The sequence below is a fragment of the Dromiciops gliroides genome, chromosome 1 (assembly GCF_019393635.1).
Source record: "Dromiciops gliroides isolate mDroGli1 chromosome 1, mDroGli1.pri, whole genome shotgun sequence".
Classification (NCBI taxonomy): Eukaryota; Metazoa; Chordata; class Mammalia; order Microbiotheria; family Microbiotheriidae; genus Dromiciops; species Dromiciops gliroides.
The window spans coordinates 21,151,227-21,175,090 of NC_057861.1; the positions used below are offsets into that span (position 1 = coordinate 21,151,227).

General features: G+C 42.2%; 1 protein-coding gene across 2 annotated transcripts in view; it reads left to right on the forward strand.

Annotated features, from left to right (window-relative positions):
• Positions 1–21,190, forward strand: part of VSIG10 (V-set and immunoglobulin domain containing 10) — a 42,231-nt gene extending 21,041 nt beyond the window's left edge. The window contains exons 3-9 of one of the 2 annotated variants that reach the window (XM_043978703.1): positions 1,266–1,571; positions 3,565–3,828; positions 8,384–8,677; positions 12,162–12,272; positions 12,595–12,607; positions 16,159–16,352; positions 16,915–21,190. In XM_043978703.1, the coding sequence (XP_043834638.1) occupies positions 1,266–1,571; positions 3,565–3,828; positions 8,384–8,677; positions 12,162–12,272; positions 12,595–12,607; positions 16,159–16,352; positions 16,915–16,973 (1,241 nt within the window). In that variant the 3' untranslated portion in view covers positions 16,974–21,190. Of the gene's footprint in view, positions 1–1,265; positions 1,572–3,564; positions 3,829–8,383; positions 8,678–12,161; positions 12,273–12,591; positions 12,608–16,158; positions 16,353–16,914 lie in introns of both variants that reach the window. The other variant, XM_043978702.1, reaches the window with a different exon arrangement.
• Positions 21,191–23,864: the final 2,674 nt, after the last annotated feature.

Consider the following 23,864-nt stretch of genomic DNA (forward strand, 5'->3'; position numbering starts at 1 on the left):
AGTTCCAAATTCTCTCCCTTCTTCTGCCCCCTCTCCCCCTCCCCCCCTTTGAGAAGACAAGCAATTCGATATAGATTTTGCATGTTTAGTCATGCAAAACATTTCCATATTAGTCATGTTGTGAAAGAAAACAGACCAAAAAAAGACCCAAGGAGCTTACTTTTATATATATGTATATATATAAATATATAAGTATGTATTTTATATATATATATATAAAACAAAGATTTTTATTTAAAGTCTTGAGTTTCAAATTCTATCCCTCCTTTACATTCTAATGGGAGAGAGAGCTGACCTCAGACACAGGAAGACCTGGATTCAAGTTTTGCTTCTTACATTCTGGCTGTGTGACCCTGAGCAAGTCCCTGTGCCTTAAGAAACTCTCTCAGACTATAAACTACAGAGAAAAATCTGGGAGGATTTAAGTAGACTGATGCTGAGTGAAGTGAGCAGAACGAGGAGAACATTGTATCATGATCAGCTATGACTTAGCTCTTCTCAGCAATACAATGATCCAAGACAACTCCAAAGGATTCATGATGGAAAAATCCATATCTAGAAAAAAGAACTGTGGGGGCAGCAGCTAGGTGGCACAATGGATAAAGCATGGGCCCTGGATTCAGGAAGACCTGAGTTCAAATCCAATCTCAGAGACTTGACACTTACCAGGCTGTGTGACCCTGGGTAAGTCACCTAACCCTCACTGCCCTGCAAAAAAAAGAAAGAAAGAAAGAAAGAGAAAAAAGAAAGAAAGAGAAAGAAAAGAAAAAGAATTGTGGATTCTGAATGCAGATTGAACCATACTGTTTCTCCTTTTTTTTTTTAAAGATTTTCCCCTTTTGTTCTGATTCTTCTTACACAACATGACTAATGCAGAAATGTGTTTAATGTGATTGTACATATATAACCTATATCAGATTGCTTTCTGTCTTGGGGAGGGAAGGGAGGGAGGGAGGGAGAATAATTGGAACTTGAAATCTTATGAAAACAAATGTTGAAAACATATCTTTACATGTAACTAGAAAAAAATAACATACTTTTATGCTTTTTAAAAAAAAGACTATAAACTGCAGAAAGGGGGACTATTTGAATTGGTGGAGGAACTTCCCTCACCAGGAAATTTTCTAAACGAGTGAAATCTAAGCTTTTCCCTCTCTCCATGGATTTTTAACATAAGGAGACTTTGGAGACAACTGTATCACCCTTAGGTGCTAGTGCTACAAAGGAGCCATCTTTTAAATATTTTCTTCTCCCTTCTGTTGCAGGCGGCCCCAACCAGATTGACATCAGCATCTCACCCACTGGAATCCACCCAAATGGCTCCCTCTTTGTAGTCAGGGGCTCCAAGGTGACCTTCAACTGCAGCAGTAGCTCCTGGCCACCGCCCTTGGTGGAGTGGTCCTTCCAGCAGCCAGGGTTGAGCAGTGAGCCCTTTGGGATGGACAATAAGAACTCGAGCTATTTTGTGCTCCACAACATGTCACCCATGCTTCAGGGGAACTACACATGCTTGGCCATGAACATGCTCAGCAAGAGAGTTCAGAAAGTGACCTCTGAGCTCCTGGTATATTGTACGTAAGAAGCCTTGGCCCCTGCCTGTTGGCTGGGACCACACTTAATCTGGAATGCCCACAAGCTCATTCATCCATCTATTCCCTGTGGTCTTCCATGTCCTCATGCACCCAAGCAGTCTCTTACAGGCTCACTAATATATTCCCAGATTTGGAGCTGAAGGGGACCTTATCAGCCATTGAGTTCACCTGCCTCAATTTACAGAAAAACTGAGACAAACTTGCCCAGGGTCATACACGTAGTAAGTGTCCGAGGCAGAATTTGAGCTCACAACCTCCTGACTCCAGGTCTATCCACTCTATCCACTGAGCACCTTGTCATTCATTGCTTTTCCTTTTTTTTTCTTTTTAATAGTGTATTGTCCTTTGTTTTTACCCCCATCCAGTGCCCTTGATTTCTCTCCTAGCCTTCTTCCAAAGAATAACATTTAAGGAAAATGAATTGCCACATGGGCCAAGTCTGATGGGTAATAATATCTCATTCCACATCCAAGGTCCTCCACCTTTCTACTGAAAGGAGAGAGCTGTGGTTCATTTTACCACTTCTCCAGGATAGAGAGCCTTCCTTACGGTTGGTTCATCAGAGTTTTGCGTGCCTTTTATCATATAATTGGCATTGGATATATTCTCCTGGTCCTACTTTTTTCATTCTCAGTTCATATAACACTTCTCATGTTTCTCTAAATTCTTCCTATTTGTTGTGTCTCCTGTTATAATACTTTTCCATTATGTCTATATCTTTACACATGGCATGGTGTGGGAATGCAATGATGTCAAAAGCAAATAGAAAAGAACTTAGAAAACCATAAATTAACATTAACTTCTCAGTGCCAGACTACTTTGCAAAGCAGCTGACATAACTGCATTGGGAGAATAACTTTTTCACAGGGAGTTCTTTTTTTGGTTTTGGTTTTGGTTTTTTTGCAGGGCAATGGGGGTTAAGTGACTTGCCCAGGGTCTCACAGCTAGTTAAGTATCAAGTGTCTGAGGCCGGATTTAAACTCAGGTCCTCCTGAATCCAGGGCTGGTGCTTTATCCACTGTGCCACCTAACTGCCCCCAGGGAATTTTTTATACTAATGAAATTATGGATTCAAACAAACAAACAAAATTCCAGCATGGTATAGTAAGAGTCAGGAAGATCTGGGTTCAAGTCCTGAGTCTGACACATAACAAGCTGTTTAACTCTGGACAATCTACTTAACCTCTCTGCCCCAGACAATTCTAATGATGTAAGTTACCAATGCTTTTCAGTCTGTGTTAGTGGACAAGAATTTTCCTACCAGGAGCTTCCCACACTAAATGAAATCACAGGCCTAGACAAAAAAAAATAGAGGACTGAAATCAGTTGGCATCTCCTAGGCATACATCAATTGTGTGGGGCTAAAACATAGGACTATAATAAATATCAAGGGAAAACAGACCTCAGATTAAAAATTTATACTTGCAACCCACAGAAGGGAAACATTGACCATACTCCTTAGGAATTGATACTTGTCCTTTTGCTGAAGGAGAGAGGAAAGTTTTGTGATAAATGGAAAAAATATAGCTTGCCAACTTGCAGCGCTAACTAGGGCAGGGTGATCTGGACACTTGCCCAGGGTGCTGAATTTTGAGAGTGCTGAAAGTCTCTCCAGGCTTTCAGCAACATGGGAATGACAGAAGTTAGCATGTTGCAATCACGATGAGTTAAAATTTTTAAAAATGAGTTAAAATAGAAAACAGGGTGGGCTGGGCTCTTTCCTTATCCCACCTTGCTCTATCTGTTCCTGTACTGAGCATATACTTTGAGTCACTTGCCCCAGGCATAGTTACATTTCTGTCCATTCTCAAGGAAAAAACAAATGGATTTTTTTTTTTTGGCATTGCCAGAGGTTTCAGCTATGCCATAACAACTAGCTGGGTCTCGTATTTTTTGCTGTCTCAGCCCTGTCATGCTAAGAGATGACCTGGTGCCCCAGGGAGCCAACTAGAGGTGTACTTGTGCTTCACAGATCCTCCTTGGTCAGCCCCACAGTGCTGGGCAGAGACTGCTCCCGTGGGGTCCATGCTACAACTCATCTGCCGATGGTCCGGGGGCTATCCTGATCCCACCTTCCTGTGGACAGAAGAACCAGGGAACTTGACCTTGGGCAATTCAAGCTCCGGTGTAGAGACCCTCAATCGGTCCCAGCTGTCTGATGGCAAGAAGTTCAAGTGTATCGCAAATCAAATCGAGGGGTCGGGAATGATGGGAGCCAGCTGCATGGTCCAGATAAGTGAGTGTCCCGTGGAAGAGGAGTGGCCATTCCTTCATAGGATGTCTGGGAAATGAGTGTATGGTGACTTCCTTCCCCACCCTTCCCCCCCCCCCCCCCCGCCTGCTTCTTTTGTTTTCTATGAACTTTGCCAACATTTAATCAAGTACATTGGTTTTCTATCACTTTCATCTCCTGAGCCCTTCTTTTGTAGCAGAGGAAAACAGTTAAGTCAAATGAACAAAAAGTGACCGATTCTGAGAGCAGATGATATTTTGGACATTCTGCCCTTTCAACCCCACCACCTCTTTACTGGAAAGAGGGAAAGAAATAAGCATTTTTATATCACCTACTATGTGCCAAGCACTTTATCAATATTATCTCATTTGATCCTTGCATCAACCCTGTGAGGTAGGTACTTTTATTATTCCCATTTTACTGATAGGAAACTAAGGCACAGGAAGGTTAAATGCCCTGAGTCACATGGCTATTAAAGGCTCAAGGTGAGATTTGAATCCAGATCTTCTCGACTACAAGATTAGTGCCCTTTATCTGGATCTCTCCTGCGTCCCAGTTTGTCTAAGACTGCTGTTCGTGCTGTCTATTCCCAGTGAGGACATCCCTAGCACCTCACTAGTCATCTTGACTTTTATCTTGCCACTGGACTTCAACAGCTCTGGAAGAAAGAGTGAGGCTGATGACTTTGTGCATCCCTGCTCACTTCCATCCAATTCACTCTCAAGTCAAGACAACACCTGTGATGTCATCGGTCCTCTTTGAAAGGGAAGGATGAACAACAACTTAGTAGAGTGCTTTGTACATAAGCCTTTAATGTACATTAAAGAGGGGAACTGGAGGCTCACTGAGAAAGATTGTAGAGGCAAGAGATTCATGAGCAAATCCAGGTTTGTGAGATTCCACGTTGTGGATTTGGATTAGTGAGGTGGGTTTAAGCCCTCCCTCATCACTGCCCTCTCCATGCCCAGAAGCACAAGGTTGTCCCTTGGCAAAATTCCCTAATAGATGAAGCTACCTCCTTTATCCCGTGCCTTAACCAAGGCCTCCTACTCCTTCTACTAACAATAATGGCTAATATTTGTACGAGGGAGACCTGGTCAGGTGGGATAAAAATCATTAGAACCAGAAAGACAGGGGTTCAAGTCCCACTTCTGACATATATTGGTGTGACCTTTGACAGATCCCTGAACTTCCCTTAGGGCTCTTGGCCAGGGGTGACAAACACCAAAAGAAGAAGCACATCCCTTCTGGTAGTATAGGGTCTCAGAAAACCTGACATTTAACTATGTTATATTGCATTTTAATTTATTTTGTTAAGTATCTCCCGATTGCATTTTCATATAGTTTGGGTTCAATGTGATGGAGTTTTGACACTTCTGCTTTAGGCAACTTTCTAAAGGGCAGAACAGATGCTGACCTTCATCAGTAAAGGGAATTTCCTCACCTGGGAGTTACCTATATCAATAAAATCACAGGTCCTGTCTCTACCTTGAACATTTATATAGCAAGTAAAGGTTTGCAAAACACCTTACATATGTTATCCCCTTTGCTCCTCACAATCACCCTTTGAAGTAGGAACTGTTATTATTCCAGAGGAAGGAAGCCAGTTCAGATTTTTTAATTTTCTAAAGGACCTACTATGTACATAATGTGGTGGACATTGAGGAATATGAAAACAAAAACAAAAAAGTCCCTGCCCTCCTTACATTCTTTTTTTTAATTTTATTTTTTTTTGTGAGGCAATTGGGTTTAAGTGACTTGCCCAGAGTCACACAGCTAGTAAGTGTCAAGTGTCTGAGGTCCGATTTAAACTCAGGTCCTCCTGAATCCAAGGCTGGTTCTCTATCCACTATGCCACCTAGCTGCCCCACTCCTTACATTCTACTGGGAGAATACAACATTTACTCATTCAACAAACATTTATTAAGTACCTACTATGTGTTAAGCACTAATAAAAGTGACACAATCCCTACCCTCAAAGAGTTTCCATTATATTAAAGAGAAACAACATGTATACAGATAAGAACATGCAAAATATACGCAAAATAATTTCTCAGGTGATGGACACTAGCAGTTGGGGGTGGGGATTAAGACACACTTGGTGACATAGTAGAGAGATGTTAACTAGCTATACAGTCTTGGGCAAGGCACCGAACCTCTGTCTGCTTTGGTTTTTTCATCTTTAAAATGGGATAAATAATAAAGCCTACCTCCCAAACGTGTTTTGAAGATCAAATGAAATAACATAAAGTATTTTTCAAAACCTTTAAGTGCTCTCTAAATGTTAATTGTTCTTATTATTACTATTACTGGGCTGTTGGAACTCTTCTTCATGCCCTCTTCATTCTGGCCACACTGGCCTACTCACTGTTCCCCAAACTCAGTGACCCATTTCCCTCCTCCATGTTTTTGCATAAGCTGTTCTCTATGCTCTGAATGCACACCCTCCCTATTTCAACCTCTTGGAATCTTTCTTTATCTTCATTCTAAGCTCAAGCATGTCCCACTGCCCCCCAACCTTCCTTCTTCCCCCTTTCCCCTCCCTCTCTCTCTTTCTCACCCCTCAAACAATTTGCATTTATTTATTTTAGTATAGAATCTCTACTTAATTCAAAGATAAGTTCAAATGTATTTCCTATAAAATAATAGTAATTTGTTGTATAGTCATGTCTGACCCTTTATGACCCCATTTGGGATTTTTTTTAGCAAAGATATTGGAGTGGTTTGCTATTTATTTCTCTAGCTCATTTTACAGTTGAGGAAACTGAGGCAAACAGGATGAAGTGACTTGGCCAGGGTCACACAGCTAGGAAATGTCTGAGGCCAGATTGGAACTCAGGATGAGTTCCAGGCCTGGCACTCTGTGCACTATGACGCCACCTAACTGTCCCCAAGGGACTTTAGAAGCCATCCAGTCCTACCCCCTCAGTTTACAGATCAAGTTAAGTGCCTAAGTGACTTGCCTACAGTTAAACAGTCAGTAAATAAGTGTCTGGATCAGGATTTGCACCCACATCTCCCTGATTCCATGTCTAATGCCCTACCCACAAAATCTTTCTCCGTGACAGATGATGAACCAGGGGAGCAGCCTTAGAGATGGGAGAACAAAGAAAACACAGAGTCCCCAGAAGCCAAAGGAAGAGGGAACATCTGGAGGATAGGGTGGCCAACAACACAAGAATCTGCCCAGCTGTTAGGGAAGATGAGAAATCAATTGCCAAAGGAATGAATGTCTAACTTTCTAACTTTGTGACACATGGAAACAGAGAGATTTGGGGCAGAGAGGTCTCTCCCAGAGCTTCTCAAACCAGACTTAAAGATCATTTAATCTACATGTGAGTAAATTCAGGTTAAGTGACTTTCCCAAATTCACTTAGCTCATAAGTAATCGCTGCGAGGGATTCAAACCCAGGTTCTACCACTGCAAATCCAATGTTCTTACCACATCATTGGTATGTGTTATTTAAATTATGTGTTAGCCAAATGTTTTTTGTGGTTTGGCTAATTGTATTATCTAAATTATTGTGGGACTAGGCTGGGTTTGCTAAATTATTTGCTACTTATATATTAATTGTTATTTATATGATAATGGCTATCACACCTGTTTAGGCAATAAGTATTATTAAAGCATATTAAATGTTAGAAGAATATTGACCGCGTGGCATTAACACAAGTCGAAACCCCCCCAGCGCCATATTTCTAAGAGAGAGCACATGTCCTAACAGCCCACCCTGTCCTAAGAGGAGAGCGCCCACCAATCAACAGCAGGTCCGTACCAAGAGTGTGTTCCAAAATGGCGCCGGCCCAGAGCCTCTGGTGTTCTTGGTTTTTTATCCTCTTTTGATAGAGGTGTGTCACTACACACTGATAAAAACTAATTGGCTAGTATCATTCAGTTCCTTGGAAGTTGACTTCCAAGGAGAGGGACCCACCCCCTCAGAAGGCAGGCCCTTCCATTTTGGGAGGGCTCTCATTGTTAGAAAGTCTAAATTGACCTCTTTAAAACCACCAAGTTTGGGGGTACTTAATTGTCACAGAGGATAGAACACTGGCCCTAGGCTAGAGTCAGGAGGACCTGAGTTCAAATCTGGCCTCAGATACTTACTAGCTGTGTGAGCCTGGGTGAGTCACTTAACCCTGATTGTCTCTCAAAACAAAACAAAACCCTACCAAGTTTGGTAGGTTGGATCAGATTTTGGAGAGCCTTAAAAGCCAGGCTAAGGAATGTGTTTTTAATCTAGTGGCTCCAGAGTCATCTATTTATGCTCCAAACCCTAGTGAGTGATCCCTGGAGGCAGTGAGGTATAATGGAAAGTCTGTTGAATTAGAGTCAGGACCTGGGTTCAAAGCTTTACTCCTTTCTATGTAACTTTGGACAATTTACCTCACCTTTGGGCCTGTTTTCTTCTCTGTAAAATGAAGGGTAGGATGAGATGGCCTCTCAGGTCTCATTCAGCTCATGTAAGGAAGAGATTCTGCTGGAATCTCCCCTGGAATCTCAGGCTAGGCCCAAGCCCAGCTGTGTAAACATCTGTCTTTCCCTTTTGACCCCCACCAGACGGACCCACCCTTCAGTCTGAGCCATTGAAGACCTGCTTATTGGGAGGCAACGTGACCTTCACCTGCCAGGTGTCAGGAGCCAACCCCTCAGCCAAGATCTCGTGGCTGCGGAATCTCACGCAGCCAGAGGAGGAGATCCTGCCTGGCCCTCGTTACCTGATAACACACGAGGCCTCGGTCTCCACCCTCACCATCCTCAACTGTTCCCAGGGCATGGACGAGGGCTACTACGTCTGCAGGGCCGAGAACCCGGTATGGGTGAAGGAGGTGGACATCTGGCTGACTGTGAGACGTGAGTTTGATGTGGCTGGCCCCTGAGAGGTGGGCGGTGGTGGGAAGGGAAGGAGAGAAGGTCGTCCAGCCTTAGACTGGAAGAGAGTACGATGCTTTCTCCATAGCAGATGGAGCACGGTCATCATAGGTTTAAAGCCAGAAGGAACCTTAGAGGTCATCTAGACTGATCATGCCCTTGATTCAGAAGGACCTGAGTTCAAATCCAGTCTCAGACACTTGACACTTACTAGCTGTGTGACCCTGGGCAAGTCACTTAACCCTCATTGCCCTGCAACAAACAAACAAAACCCCACACACATTTTTACAGAAAAGGAAACTGAGGCCCAGGAAGGGGATTCCCCGCCCCCTGTAATTAGTGACAGAGCCAGGATTCAAACCCAGCTCCTCAGACTTCCTAGCCAGTGTTCTTTCCACCATACCACCTGCCTCGTTGCCAAGCAGCAGAAGCCAATTCCTTCATCCAGTAAGCCTGGGGGGCTGAGGCCGGATTCCCAGAAATACTAGAGTTCACTTTTTTTTCTTAATTTATTTTTTTATTTAGAATTTTTCCCCACCTTATATGTAAAAACAAGTTGTAACATCTATTTTATAACTGTGTTCCAGATTCTCTTCCTCCCTCCCTATCCCCTCCCCCACTTAAGCACCATAAGTAGATACCAGTCACTGTGCTAAGTGCTTCAGATAGATACACAGATAATCAATAAACATTTATAAAGTGCCTACTATATGCCAGGGACGGAGCTAAGCGCTAGAGGTACAAAGACAATATGCATTTATTAATTGCCCACTTTGTGCTAGGTGCTGGAGATAGAATGACAATCAATTAACCTGTATTTATTAAAGTCTACTGGGTGCTGGGGATACAAAGGCAGTAAGCATTTATTAACACCTACTGTGTGCTGGGGATATGAAGGTGCAATCAATCAACTAGTACTTACTTAGTAGGAGGTTCAGTGGATAGGGCTGAGCCTGGAGTCAGGAGGACCTGAGTTTGAATCCAATCTCAGACATCTATTAACTGTATGACCCTGGGCAAGTCACTTAACTTCTGTTTGCCTCAGTTACCTTATGTATAAAATGAGGGTAACAATAGCACCTATCTCCCAGGGTTGCTGTGAGGATTAAATGAATTAATAATTACATTGTGCTTAGCACAGTACCTGGCATATAGTAAGTGCTATATAATTGTTAACTATGATCAGCCATTATTCTGTGCTGGGGATGCAAAGACGACCAATCAGATATCATTTATTAAAAGCCTACTCTGTGCCAAGCACTAAGTTAGATATTGATGGTATAAACCAAAACATAATGCCTACCCTCTGAGAGTTTATGTTCTAAGTTCTTACATGTGCATAGTATTTTCACATTTATGATCTGTTTTTTAAATTGTGACAGTTAAAAATATGAGGGAAAGAGTTTCTGGGTAATTTAATCATTTTGTTAATATGGCTGGCAGGATATTAATAAAAGGAGGTCTATGGTATCTCTCCCAGACCAAAGACCCCTTTCTCATGGTTGGGTCTCCAGTTCATATATCCTTCCCACTGTGGGAGATCTATCACACAGAAATCAAATCTAATTGGTTGACGTGATTGGAGGTGGGTTATATATTAAAATAAAATCCAACAGTGGATAAAGCACTGGCCCTGGATTCAGGAGGACCTGAGTTCAAATCCGGCCTCAGACACTTGACACTTACTAGCTATGTGACCCTGGCCAAGCCATTTAACCCTCATTGCCTGCAAAAGAAAAAAAATGAAGTCCAGGGATGACATCATAAAGAATGTAAGACACCCCCCCACCCCCATACTTTTCCACCTAGGTATGGTTTAATGTCATCAGTAACATCCTTGGGCTATCTAGACAAATGGATCTGCTTCCACCCAAGACTCCTTCATGAGATTGGGTCTGGTTTGACCCAACTGAATCTCACTTTCTTTTAAAAATGTTTTTTTATTTATGTTTGTTTGTTTGTTTGTTTTGTAGGGCAATGAGGGTTAAGTGACTTGCCCAGGGCCACACAGCTAGTAAGTGTCAAGTGTCTGAGGTCGGATTTGAACTCAGGTCCTCCTGAATCCAGGGCTGGTGCTTTATCTACTGCGCCACCTAGCTGCCCATGAATCTTACTTTCAAGGTGAACTTAGACCTTGGGTGGAGGAGGGAGAGATGGCTAAGAAAGGGAAATCTCTGGGTTCCCCAAGATATTGATTATTAGTCATTATTTCTCCCCAAAATCTTGTTTTTATTGATGCCTTTTGTTTTGTCACATTCATTTTTAACTGTTTTATCTTCCTCCCCCCACATAACAAATTTTTTTTTTAAAAGGGGTGGGGGAGTAGATCAGCAAAAGTGACCAGCGCACCAGCTGTGTGGGATAGGGGGTGTCCCACACCCTTCGTTTCACATTACGGCAATGACGGGATGGAGGACAGGTCGGTCTCCCCAGGTGTTTGCCCCTCTCAGCCTTCCACTCCTCTCTGTTTAGTTCACACGTAGTTTCCTCAACTCAAGGAGTTGCTGTTTGGAAACCACATCAATCACGTACTTCCTCGGTCTTTATAAATTCCACAGTTCTAGAGAATTCCATCAGCCTCTTTCATTTTTTAAAAATGACCAGAGATTCCAGTGCTGATGAGGTTTGGGGAGGTTGAACTATACCCCCAACACTTAGCACAGTCCCTGGCTTATAGTAAGCACTTAATAAATGCTTGTTCACTGTGACAGATATTCTGCTGGGGACTCTGGTTCAGCTTTCCTTAGCCTTAACCCTTAGCACATTGCTTGGCCCCTTCTTCCTGTCCTATTGCAATCACTTCCCTGTGAGGCAGGCAGGATGCTAGTGGTCCATTGTCTGAGAACCTGCCTAGCTGGTCCCTGGATGGTGAACTTTTGGATCATCACAACTTTCAGTGACTAGCTATTACATTCCAGAGGAACCTCGATCTGTTTTAGTGGAAGGAATTTCCCACATCAGTTATCATCCACCAGGGATGACAGATCCTTGACATTACCATAGCCAGAGTCAGTTTGAACACAAAGGACCATCTTCATTTTATATCCAGGGAAACCGAGAGCCCTTGCCCAAAGACAGCTAGCCTGTGATTCAGGAAGAAGTGATACGACGCTTCAGTCACATGCATGAGCGCTAGAAATACTAACTAGCATTGCTTTAGCACTTTACAAATATTATCTCCTTTGGTCGTCATAACAAATACCTGCTATTATGAATCCCATTTTACAGATGGACCATAAAACTAAGGCTTGGGGCAGCTAGGTGGTGCAGTAGATAAAGCACCAGCCCTGGATTCAGGAGGACCTGAGTTCAAATCCGGCCTCAGACACTTAACACTTACTAGCTGTGTGACCCTGGGCAAGTCACTTAACCCCAACCGCCTCACTAAAAAAAAAAATTTTTTTAAATTAAAAAAAAAAAAAAACCAAAAACCAAGCAGTGCTTTGTGTATGCCTTCTCTCTGCAGAGCCTTTGAACGTTGGGGGCATCGTGGGAGCGGTTGTGATTTTGCTACTGTTGGGAGTGGGGACAGTCTCGGGTTTTATATTGTACTACAGTCCAAATATCTGCCTAAAAGGTAAGTGTTACTTGGCATCCTTCAGGGCATCCCCAAAGGGAGCCCAGAGAAGGAAGTGCCTTCCCTCTTCCCGGCCTAAATCCTGCCTTGACAGGCATGGGGGCCAAAATGTGTGATGCTGCCCAGCCTCCACACTGCCTCCCTTGCTTTCCACTTGGACACTCAAGTCCCCGAACTTGGTGGAAGCATTTGCCCGTGGAGGTTTTTATGAAAATGTCCAATTTATGAAGAACTTGTTGTAACCTGAAGTGAATGACACTAAATACTAATATCTCTCTCTTCTCCTCCCCTCATCTCATCTCCTCTTCTCTCCTTCCAGTAGGAAACAGCCTCAGGTGAGTGTTGGCTCCCTCAGAGACCTTTCCCAATCCCCTCCCCTCTTGCTCATTTGGTAGTACTGCTTTCTCCCTCTTCAACTCCCTTTGTGTTCATTTAGATCTACCTTGCATGGCTATCTCTGTGTGTTGTGTGCCCCTAGGAAAGAAACTCCTTGAGGGCAACCATACTGCCTTGCCCATTGTTGTGATTAATGGAAGTCTCTTTAATTGAACTGTAGCAAACCAAAAGGCTATGCCCATCGACCTGGGCTAATTCAGCTTCCTTCACTGCCCTTGGTCATCTTTTAATTTAGGCTGAACCACAGACAGATCCTGGGCAGATCGGCCTTTGCAAATGCTTTGCTTTGGGCAGAAATGTGTGTCTTGAAAGGTGTATGAAAACTGAATCATCCTAAATGTGCTCAGGGGGCTTGCTACAAAGGGGAATGAATCCCCTTATTGGGAAGCAAAGATGATGAACTAATAGCAATCCAGACTCTTGGAGGAGGAGGAAGAGAAAGTAAAAGTGTAGGTGATTTTTCTTTTTTTTACTTTGGATCAATACCAGTCTTCTTTATCTTGGACACATACATACACACATACACACACCCACACATACATACATATACCCACACATATACACATTTATTTTAAAATAGTTTATATAATATATAATATGATATAATTAATATAAACAAAATATATTTTAAATAATATTATAGGGGCCAAATTTAATATGGGGAGAGTTAATTGGGTGGCTCACTGTAGTATTGGGGTTCAGAAAATAATGAGGGATCAAGTTTCTTCCCTTCCAAACTGCCTATTTTAGTTATTTCTCCCAGGCCAATACGAAAGGTGATTAACAGCCTCTTTTCCACAAACAAATCAGGTTTTATTAAAGGGAATAAAGTACACAGAAAAGGTGAAATTAATTAAATCAAGGACAAGAGAAATAGGGAAAGAGAAAAATGGATAAGCTCCCTGGCTCTAGCAAAGACTGACACAATCCCCAAACTTGCTTCCAGCTCAGCTAATTCAAAGAGCTGGACCCATTTTTATTAACTCACCACCTGGAGTCTGTAGTTTCAATAGGAAATAGCTGTGCAGCCCCTCTGCAGTCTGCTCTTGGAAGCTCACCGACAGGAAAAGACAAGCTCCCCTCAGCGATCGTTCTCTTTTCTACTTTTACTCTCCCTCCCCCAAAAGGGAGGTCCTTCAAGCTGTATGTCAGAGAGTGGTTCCCCTGCAGACATCAGCAGCAGATGTCACTCACGGTAGGCCAGGTGTGGCCCATATCCAATCATCCCAAGTAGGTACCCAGCCGGTTTCCCAAACAGTACTAGATCATTCAGGTGGGACCCCTGGGCATCTGCCAAATTCCATTATTTTATCACAATATTCTATATGACTCTGTATAATGTTACATATTATATATTTATGTGAATTGAGTTTTTATATTTTGTATTTGTTTAAAGCAAGGCACACTTGATACCAATATCTCTGGGGTATATATAGTTCATCCCATAAAACTTCATCAGAACAGGAATTTCTAGTCCTTTCTATAAAATGAAAGAGGCTACTGGAATTCTCTAGAATTGTGGAATTTATCAAGACCAAGTACATGGTCGATATGGTTCCCACCCAGCAACTCCTTGAGGGAATGGAACAGAAAAGTATTTAAGTACCTACTGTGTGCTACTATGCAAAGTCCTGGTGACAGGGCCAGAAGATCAAGCCAGCTGGTCCCTGCTGTCCCAAAGAGGCCAATCCAGCTGAGGGAGACAGCCCTAAAGGGGAGCTCAGGGCAGGGGGTGAGGCCTATAAAAGGCATCAGAATGAATAAAGGGGTTCACCAGATGTCTGCTTCTAGTAAGAAACCTGAAGAGTCAGGTAAGATCCCCACCAGGAGCAGGGGGCAGCACTGAATTTTCTGGAGATCGTCTTCTGCTTGCTCAGCTTTGGTTTGTAAAACAAGAGTTGTAGCTACTAAAGGGTTGTTCAAGTTATGTGTGTCTCTCAACCCCTCTGCCCCCTGGCTTGGCTCTTTTTTTTTTTTTGAGGGGCAATGAGGGTTAAGTGACTTGCCCAGGGTCACACACCTAGCTGCCCCTCTTTGATGCTTTTTTTTTGTGGATGGTGGGACTATGAGACCACTGTGCTCTCCTTCTTCCTAACCAGCCCTGGCCTCAACTACTTCCTAGGGAGTGAGCTCTGGATAGCCTTCCCTTCCTCCTTCCCCTCCTCCATTAGAAATCTTAGAAACCAGCATCTTGAACCACTTTTGCCCCGAGATAAACAATGCTTCCAACAATCTGGATTGATTTTTTTTAGCCCATCATTTCTTCTAAGTACCGGTAAATAAATCACTAGTGTTGTGGACTCTGATGAGCTGGCTACAGGAGCTTTGGATGACAATAATAATAATAATAATAATAATAATAATAATAATAATAATAATAATGATGCTGATGATGATGATGATGATGATGATGATGATAGCTAACATTTATGTGGCATCTACTATGTGCCAGTCACTGTGCATTTTATAATCATCTCATTTGATCCTTACATTAACCCTGAGAGGAAGGCCCCATTATTCCCATTTTACAGATGAGGAAACTGAGGCAAGCAGGTTAAGTGACTAGCCCAGAATCACATAGCGTCTGAGTCTGGATTTGAGATCTGGTCTTCCCTGGGGCAGCTAGTGGATAAAGCACCGGCCCTGGATTCAGGAGGACCTGAGTTTAAATTTAGCTTAAGACACTTGACACTTACTAGCTAGGTGACCCTGGGCAAGTCACTTAACCCTCTTTGCTCTGCAAAAAAAAAAAAGAAAGAAAGAAATCTGGTCTTCCCAACTCTAGGCTCATCCCTCTATCCCATTAGCTATCCCTTAAGATAGACTCTGCTGGAGCCATCTAAAATTTTGTGCCCCAGTCTGGGAAATAGATGCAGCCCCTACCCTCAAGGAGTGTACAGTCTAGATAAGCTAAGGCAATGTTGGTGATATTAGGAGTTTAGAGCAGAAGAAGATCAGAAAGCCAGAGGTGACACCTGAGCTGGGCCTCAAAGGATGAGCAAGATTTACGTAAGCAGAGGGGAAGAAGGAGGAGCATTTCAGGAGTAAAGGCCTGTACAAACCAAGGCCCAGAGGGAGGAATAAGCATGACAAGAATGGGTATATCCTCTAGGAGTCCAGGGTGTGGCTAAATGGGAAGAGATTTGTTGAGCAAAGGGAAAGAAAAAATCAGATATATGACTGGGTGCGATTTTCTGGAGCAGATCAGTTTCTCTGTATTGCTCCATGGCTTCCCCAAAGCTTTAATGAAAAAGAATTAAGACCTCTCTGGGAAGTCCAAGATTTCCCATCCTCAGGGGGACAGCACAGTGCCTGGCACATAGTAACCACTATGTAAATATTGGTTACTATTGTTATTATTATTATGACTACAGCGGATAGAGCCCTGGGCCTTGAGTCTGTAAGATCTGAATTCAAATCCAGCCTTAGACACTTGCTAGCTGTGTGACTCTGGGCAGTCTTTTGACTCAGTTTCCCCTTTGGGCTTTAGGGGTCAAGACACAAGTGATGTCGTGGTCCTAGTCGATTCACAGGATGAGGAAGAGGAAGATGCAGAAGAGGAGGAAGAAAGAGAGGAGGAAGACTTGCCGAAAGAGATCAGCAGACATGGCCACATACATCGGGTGACCGCCCTCGTGAATGGAGACATGGAGCGCCTGGGGAATGGGCTTCAGGCCTTCCAAGGTGAGCCAGCCCCTTTCCTCAGGGATACTCATCACCTGGCAGGGGGAGATAGCTCAGACCCTGCTTTCACTTCCCATTCAAATGGCCGAGCTGGAGTTCATAGGAAACAAAAGAAAGGCATTTAGCTCAAACCTCCCCTAAAACCCAGGTGTTTGAGAGCAAGGAGCAGACATTAAAGATCATATCATGGTCTTAGAGGAAGGGAGGGAGGGTTGTTGTTGTTTGTCCTGCATTCTCTAAGATGACCGTAACAACAGGGTGTCGTCATGACTTGCATTGAATTGGATTTAAGTGAGGGAGGGCTGTGCAAGGTCACCAGCCTCACTCTCTCCTCCAGAGCCATCTGGGGTCAGTGGAAAGATTTATTTTCAGGATTACAGGAGATGGCCCCAGATGCTTAAGGCAAGTGGGGTTAAGTGACTTGCCCAGGGTCACACAGCCAGTAAGCATCTGAGGTGAGATTTGAACCCAGGTCTTTCTGACTCAAAATTAGAACTAATGGCTGAGTAAGAACACTTTGTACCGGATGATGTTGTCAGCTCTTTGTTTTTCTGCCATTCAGATGACAGTAGGGAAACCCACAGCGACATTTTCCAGGAAAGATGCGACCGACCTGTGTGACGGACAGTTCACCTTTTTTCCTTATCTTCATGAAGCACTTGGAGGATGCTTGCTTGGAGTTCAGCTTTCCAGACACCATAAACCAATACCCCAGCTTGGACTCTGAGATCTCTCGCTCTTGCCATGTTTGGGGTCTCTCAGCAAAGATCCCATCCCCACTTCTGTTCTTTTCCCCCTAATTGACTTGATTTGCTGTTGGCTTCCTCAAGGATGCCAAAGGGCTGTAGGGACAGGCAAGCACTTGGGAGGAAGTTGCAGAAGGGGAGTTTGGTTTCCAAAGCACAACTTTCCCTGAGAATCTTGGCCCCATCCAGATGTTCCTTGTTTCTCTTGAGAGCACAAGTGAAACATCTTTCCTTAGCAACAGGAAGATGATTGAAGGTTTGCTAACAGCTCTTGACAGTATACAGAGAAGGGTATTCTGGGACAATTCCTTTGTCATTCTCGAAGTCGGGTACAGCTGGGCCAGATTTCTGGGCAAATGTTCACTGCCTGAAAAGAAAGGTCAGGGTTTGCTAGGCACTGTTGTATCTGGAGGGGACCCTTCCTTCCTTGGTGGAAAATTGGGTTAACTAAAAGTGAGTGAGAATGTTGCCATCAAGTTTCCTTTGAAGAAGTGTATTTGCATTATTAGAATGGAAGAGCAATGGACTTGGAAGACCACAAGCTGCATATCCTTGGGGAAATCACCTTTCTGGGCCTCAGTTTCTTCATCCGGAAAATGATGGTGTACAAGATGTCTAAGGTCCCTTCCTGAGCTCTATGGATCCTGAGATGATGATTCATAACTTTTCCAGGCCCATGGATCAGCCATAATTCTTTTTGGAGAGGTGGGAAGCTGATGACATAAAGAGGGAATGCTTTTATTTTAACCAGAATGTATGGGGAAACACTACACAGGGAATAGGAAAAGTATGTGTAAGTGAGCCTCTACTTTTTCTGCCAGTCAGATCATTGATTTGAAAGTAGAACTCAGCACTTTGCCATGGGACAAGTAAAAATTCAGGCTGATTCTCAACTTTCTCACTCACCTCTTGTACTATGATTGAGTCACGGTCATTCTTATTCTGGGCTTGTCCATCTCTAAAATGGGGATGAGAAAAATGTCCCAAGGGCATACTAGGAAGCTAGCCCCATTGGATAACTATGAAATGTTTGACAGAAGGAAAATGTTCTGTAATAGTGACAAGTGAAGGGCAGCTAGGTGGCACAGTGGATAAAGCACCGGCCCTAGATTCAGAAGGACCTGAGTTCAAATCCAGTCTCAGACACTTGACACTTACTAGCAGTGTGACTCTGGGCAAGTCACTTAACCCTCATTGCCCTGAAAAAAAAATAGTGACAAGTGGAGGGTTTAGGGTGCCACGATTGGGTTTTTTTTTCCCCACAAGGCTTTTGGTAGCTGCATCAGTCAAGCCTTTTACATGACAGTGACAGAGAATGCAAGAACTTGTGTTAGGCATTGGGTTTGTTTTCCATGTATACAGCTCTGCTCAAGATGGGGCCAGGATACAGTTTGGGGACTTGGAACTTGGAAGGCCTGGCCTCTCATCTTGCCTCTGATCTTCACTTCACTTCTCTAAGTCTCAGTTCCCTCATCAGTGAAATGGGTACCTGTGGTGCACACCTCACGGGGTTATCATGAGGCTCCAATGAGGTCATGTTAGTAACAGAAGGCCTTGGCATGGACTTACCCTGGACTTTTCCAACACAACTTGAATTCAGCTGAAGACTTGCCCTTTTCTAATACTAAAGTTGACTTGGGTTATAAAGTTCATTGTGTAAAAATCACATTCATTCACATGTGGGGACTGTCATGACTGAAACTGATTTCATTATGCACAGGTTATGCATTAACTACCCATTATTCTGCATGAGAATCAGTGTAGTGGTCAGAGTGGATCTCAGAGTAGAGAAGACCTGGGTTCAAATCCTGCCTTTGTCATGGTGAATCACTTTGTTTCTTAATGCTCCAGGCAACCCTTTAAGACTAAATTGCAGAAAAGGTACCAGGTGGAAAAAGTTCCCTGATGACCAAAAAAAATTATGTAATATAACCTTGGAAAAAATTTTTTTAAGATGTCAAGCTGATGTCAACTGGCCAAAGTCAGCCCAGCTACCTAACCATTTTTCTGCCAAGGCACAAGGGGAAATCAAATTCAGGGCTTTCCATCCCAGGAATCCAAGTATTATATTTTGCCTCTCCACAGGACATTTCCATTTAGCTCCATGATACCTCAACTTCCAACTACTCTATATGGTTGAATGTAGTAGAATGTAGTACTCTATGCAGTAGAATGGGCCACCCTGACAGGTGTATTCTAACACCTTCAAGGAGTTAAATCACAGTCTCTCCTACTTTGAGTCAGGACAAGAATACCATCCCTTGGGCAACTGGGACTCATCTGCATTGATTTAGCAACTGTCATTGTGAGCCCTGGGAAACTTTATATGGTTGATTCCTAGCTGGAAAATGAGAGAAAGTTGTGCAAGGTCATTAAAGATTTCCCTAACTTCCTGTTCCTCTAACAGATGTTTTAGTAATTGAGTCATATCAGAGATGGGGAACTATTCAAGGCAGGAATTTTTCCACTCACAAATAAACGCTCAGTGCCAACTTACTATTAGCCAAAGCAACCCATTAAGCAAGCCATGAACTATGCACAATTGATGTTGCTTATGGATAAGCACAGGAGGCTTTGGGTGAGATGGTAGGTTCTTAGGCACTTCAGATTTTCAAGGCATTCCAAGAATTGGAGCTCAAGTATTTTTTTAAAGAAAAAAATTGAAATACCAAAGTGTTTTGAGAGCCTTCGTAGGCTACGGTTATGGTTTTAATACAACAGTTATTGTGACTTCACAGCAAATTCAGGAATTCTGCATACTGGAACTTGGGTAGTAAATGTTTAGGGGCTGCCTTAATATCTTTTTTTTTTCAGTGCGGGCGGGTGGAGTTTGAGGAGTATACGGCTTTGTATAGTTGGTTCCAATTCTTCTTGAAACCCCACAGCAAAGTCCTGTTATTCAAGCATGACTGTGATACACTGGAAGGTATTGGCACTTGAATTACTAAAACACTGAAGATTAGTTGGGAAGACTTCTTGGGTAAAGCTTTCTATAATGATGCATTCAATGCCAACAAGTATAAATATTCATCCTGTGACTAGCCATATTCTGCTATTAGGGCTTTTAAAAAAATGTAAGTATCTTTGTTCTAAATAATTTGATATTTTGCTAGGGGTGGGGATGAGGAGAAATTAGTTTTGAAAGCTGTGGTTCATTTTTTATTCTGAAATAAAGTTATTTTTCAATAAACAGCTTTTGTAATCTTTATTTAGATCTGGTTTCCTTCCTTTAAGAAAAGTTGGTATTTTCCACTGGCTTTACTTAAGAGTTTAAGATGTTGCATAATCTACTAACTCTCTTGGCTCATTTGATATATTGTGGTTCAACTATAAAGATACATTTGGAAGACCTCCCTAGTTGGTCACAATTTGTTTTCCTTGCTTTTCCCACACAGCCTTGCAATCCTCTGCATATGCCTTGTGGCCCCTGATTCCTTACCTCTCCAACTTCATCACCTTTAGAATCAACATTTTTTTTTGACATGGTCTTTTTTTTTTCTTCCTCCCATCCCTATGCACCCTCATCTCTATTTTTGATCAGACCCTCCATGTTCTCAGAACTTTTCTGAGGGCTTCTATGAACTGATGCAGAGTTGAAAGTGAGTGGAATTGGGGGGAAATGGATACAACGATTTCATCATTGTAAAGATAACACAACTTTGTAAAACTTAAGACCACTGATCAATGCAATGACCAACCATGATTCCAGAGGACCAAGGATAAATCATGCTCCACATTTCCTGATGAGTGATGGATTCTGGATGTAGATTGGACATGACCCGATGTAGGAGTTTATTTTTGCTTGGCTAAGAAATTTTGTTACAAGGGTTTCAGTTTTTTGTTTTCCATTTGGGAGTTAAAGATAGGATTTCTTCACCCCACTCCCTCCAAATAAAAGAGTAGAGAACAAAGGAAAAGTGATAAGGAATCACAGAACGACAGGACAACTTTGAAAGTTCCATGCTTTGATTTCACATGTACAGTTGACTGCTTGTCTTCTTGGTGGGCGGGGATGCCATTGAAGGCAGGGAGAAAATTTGGAACTCAAAATCTAAAGAAGAGTGTTATAAATAAATTAAAAGAAAGTTATATTCTGAATTTTTTATATGCTGAGAAATGCAAATAGAGATTTATTTCATGTACAGTCTTTTGTTCGATATTGTACATGAAAATGAACACTTTATTTGGTATTTAAGTCTAAATAAAAATATTAAAAATTTTTTTGGAAAGAACTTTTCTGAGATCATGCATCTTCCTACAATTTGAAGGGCTTTTGATGGTTGTGGTGGGTGGATGTGAGGTTTTGAAATAGGTGGGTAAAATATTAAAAAGAGAATTGTGATATCAGGAGGATCAAAGCCCTGGCCCCTCTTAACATTTACTGGTTTACTAGCTTTTCATTTGCCAAGGCTTGCTTATCCTTGGTCGTTGGGGAGACCTTAATAGGCATTTCTGCTACAGGTGCCTGAGAAAGAGATCTAAATCTCTTGCTGCAACTTCGTCACTTGTGAATCTTGGGATATTATAAAATAATTTTGGGGTTTGCTTTCATATTACCTCCAAATTCTTAATTTTAAAATGAAGGGTTGAGCTAATTATAGATGATGGTTGATGCCATAAGAAGACATTGTGGGGGCAGCTAGGTGACGCAGTGGATAAAGCACTGGCCCTGGATTCAGGAGGACCTGAGTTCAAATCCAGCCTCAGACACTTGACACTAGCTGTGTGACCCTGGACAAGTCACTTAAAAAAAAAAAAAAGATTGTGAGAAACAGGTGTAGACCACTCTTTCTTTTCTTTCTTTCTTTTTTTTTTTCATAGCAATGAGGGTTAAGTGACTTGGCCAGGGTTACATAGCTAGTAAATGTCAAGTGTCTGAGGTTAGATTTGAACTCAGGTCCTCTTGAATCCAGAGCCAGTGCTTTATCCACTGTGCCACCTAGCTGCCACCCAGACACCTTTTCAAAATAAGTTCTTTCAGAGACAACTTTGGTATGACAAAAGCCTTTTATTGCATTCTCATGAGCACCTACAGTAAAACCAATTAATGAATGCTAATGCTGAGTCCTCAGCATGTATTTATCCTAAGCCCTGACTCAATAAATCCCTCTGAGTCACTATAGGTTGCTAGGCTCAGGTTCACAATCTTCCTGGAAGAGTTCTAACTAAATTCTTGATATGTTACACCTCCCATCCACATATACCTTCATGCAACCCATGATGGAAAATGGGGTGGAGATTTTAGGCATGGGAGGAGAAGTTAATACTAATAAGTCTATTAATCAAGCACAGTAATGACTAGGGTTGAACTTTTACCTACTTTTACTAGAGCACTGGCGAGAATCAGCTCAAACTGGTTTTTATCAGTTCTCCCTCTAGCCCTGAAAAACTTACTTTTCTCAAATTCTCGAGTTGACCTAGTTTACTAGATAATATTGCCTTGCTGTTCCTTATATGGGCATGCTTTTCCCTCACTGAGAAGAGTCTACTACTTTAACAGGTTGTTACTGTATCTCACAACTTGATGCCCTGAACAAGTGTTTTCCTAAGGGCTCTCATATTAAAAATGCCATTTTCAAATGGCTCATGACAAGATATCACCAGATTATCAGTCCAGGTGCCTTCTGATACCTACAAGAGATGACTTCTGGAATTGTTGTTTGTCCTTTGTTCTGGAACAGTACCATGACATCAGGAGGTGATGTCATGACTAGCACTGAATTGAATTTAAGTGAGGGAGGGTTGTACAATGTCACCAACCTCACACTCTCCTCTAGGGTCATCTGAGTCCAGTGGCAAAATATATATCAGGATGACTGTATATAACCCCAGATGCAGTGGGAGACCTTGACCTGATTTCTTGGGGTCTACCTACAAGATATAATGACTTCTGGGAACCCAAATCCCCAAGAATCATTATGAGAACCAGGAGCCAAAAGTATGAGTTCTTCATCCAGAAGATAACATTATTATTCTTATTATGTTTATTTTAAAATAGTGGAAAGTAAGAATTATGTTTTGTTGTACCATTTCCTTAAGGTTTTGGAAGAACAAAATGATTCAAGATGCAAAGAATATTGGAGCCAATTCTTAAAAAGTAGTTCTACACAATTGCATATAGTAGAAGCTAGTGCTAGACTGATAGTATCAGAATCTGCTTACCTGCGTGACCTTGGACAAAACGCTCAACCTCTGTTTGCCACTGGAGAAGGAAATGGCAAACCATTTCAGTATCTTTGCCAAGAAAACTCCATGGAAAAAGGTGCATGCGGTCATGAAGAGTTGGACATGACTGAAACCAGTGAATAATAGTGCTAGTCTTGAAATCAGGATGACCTGAGTTTAAATTTTACCTCAGTCACTTACTAGATGTGTGACCCCTGGGCATGTCACTTGACCTCTGCCTCAGTTTCATCATCTGGAAAAATAGGGATAATATTAACACATCTCTTAGGATTGTGAGGATCAAATGAAATAACCTATAAAACACTTTTCAAACTTAAAATGCTAAATATATTATTTGTCATTAGCAAGGAAGACAATATTAGATAAATTATTGTGATGACACAGCAAATGTAAACAGGTAATTATTCCACATCCTCTGCCTAGCCTAGTACTTGACAAATGAGATAACAATGAGAAATTTTTTTTTAATTTGGTAAAGTATATACAGATATTAAATTAGTTGGGTCTGTTTCCAATTATTAAATCATAGGTAAGATATTTAAAAATATATATAGATCGGGGGGCAGCTAGGTGGCGCAGT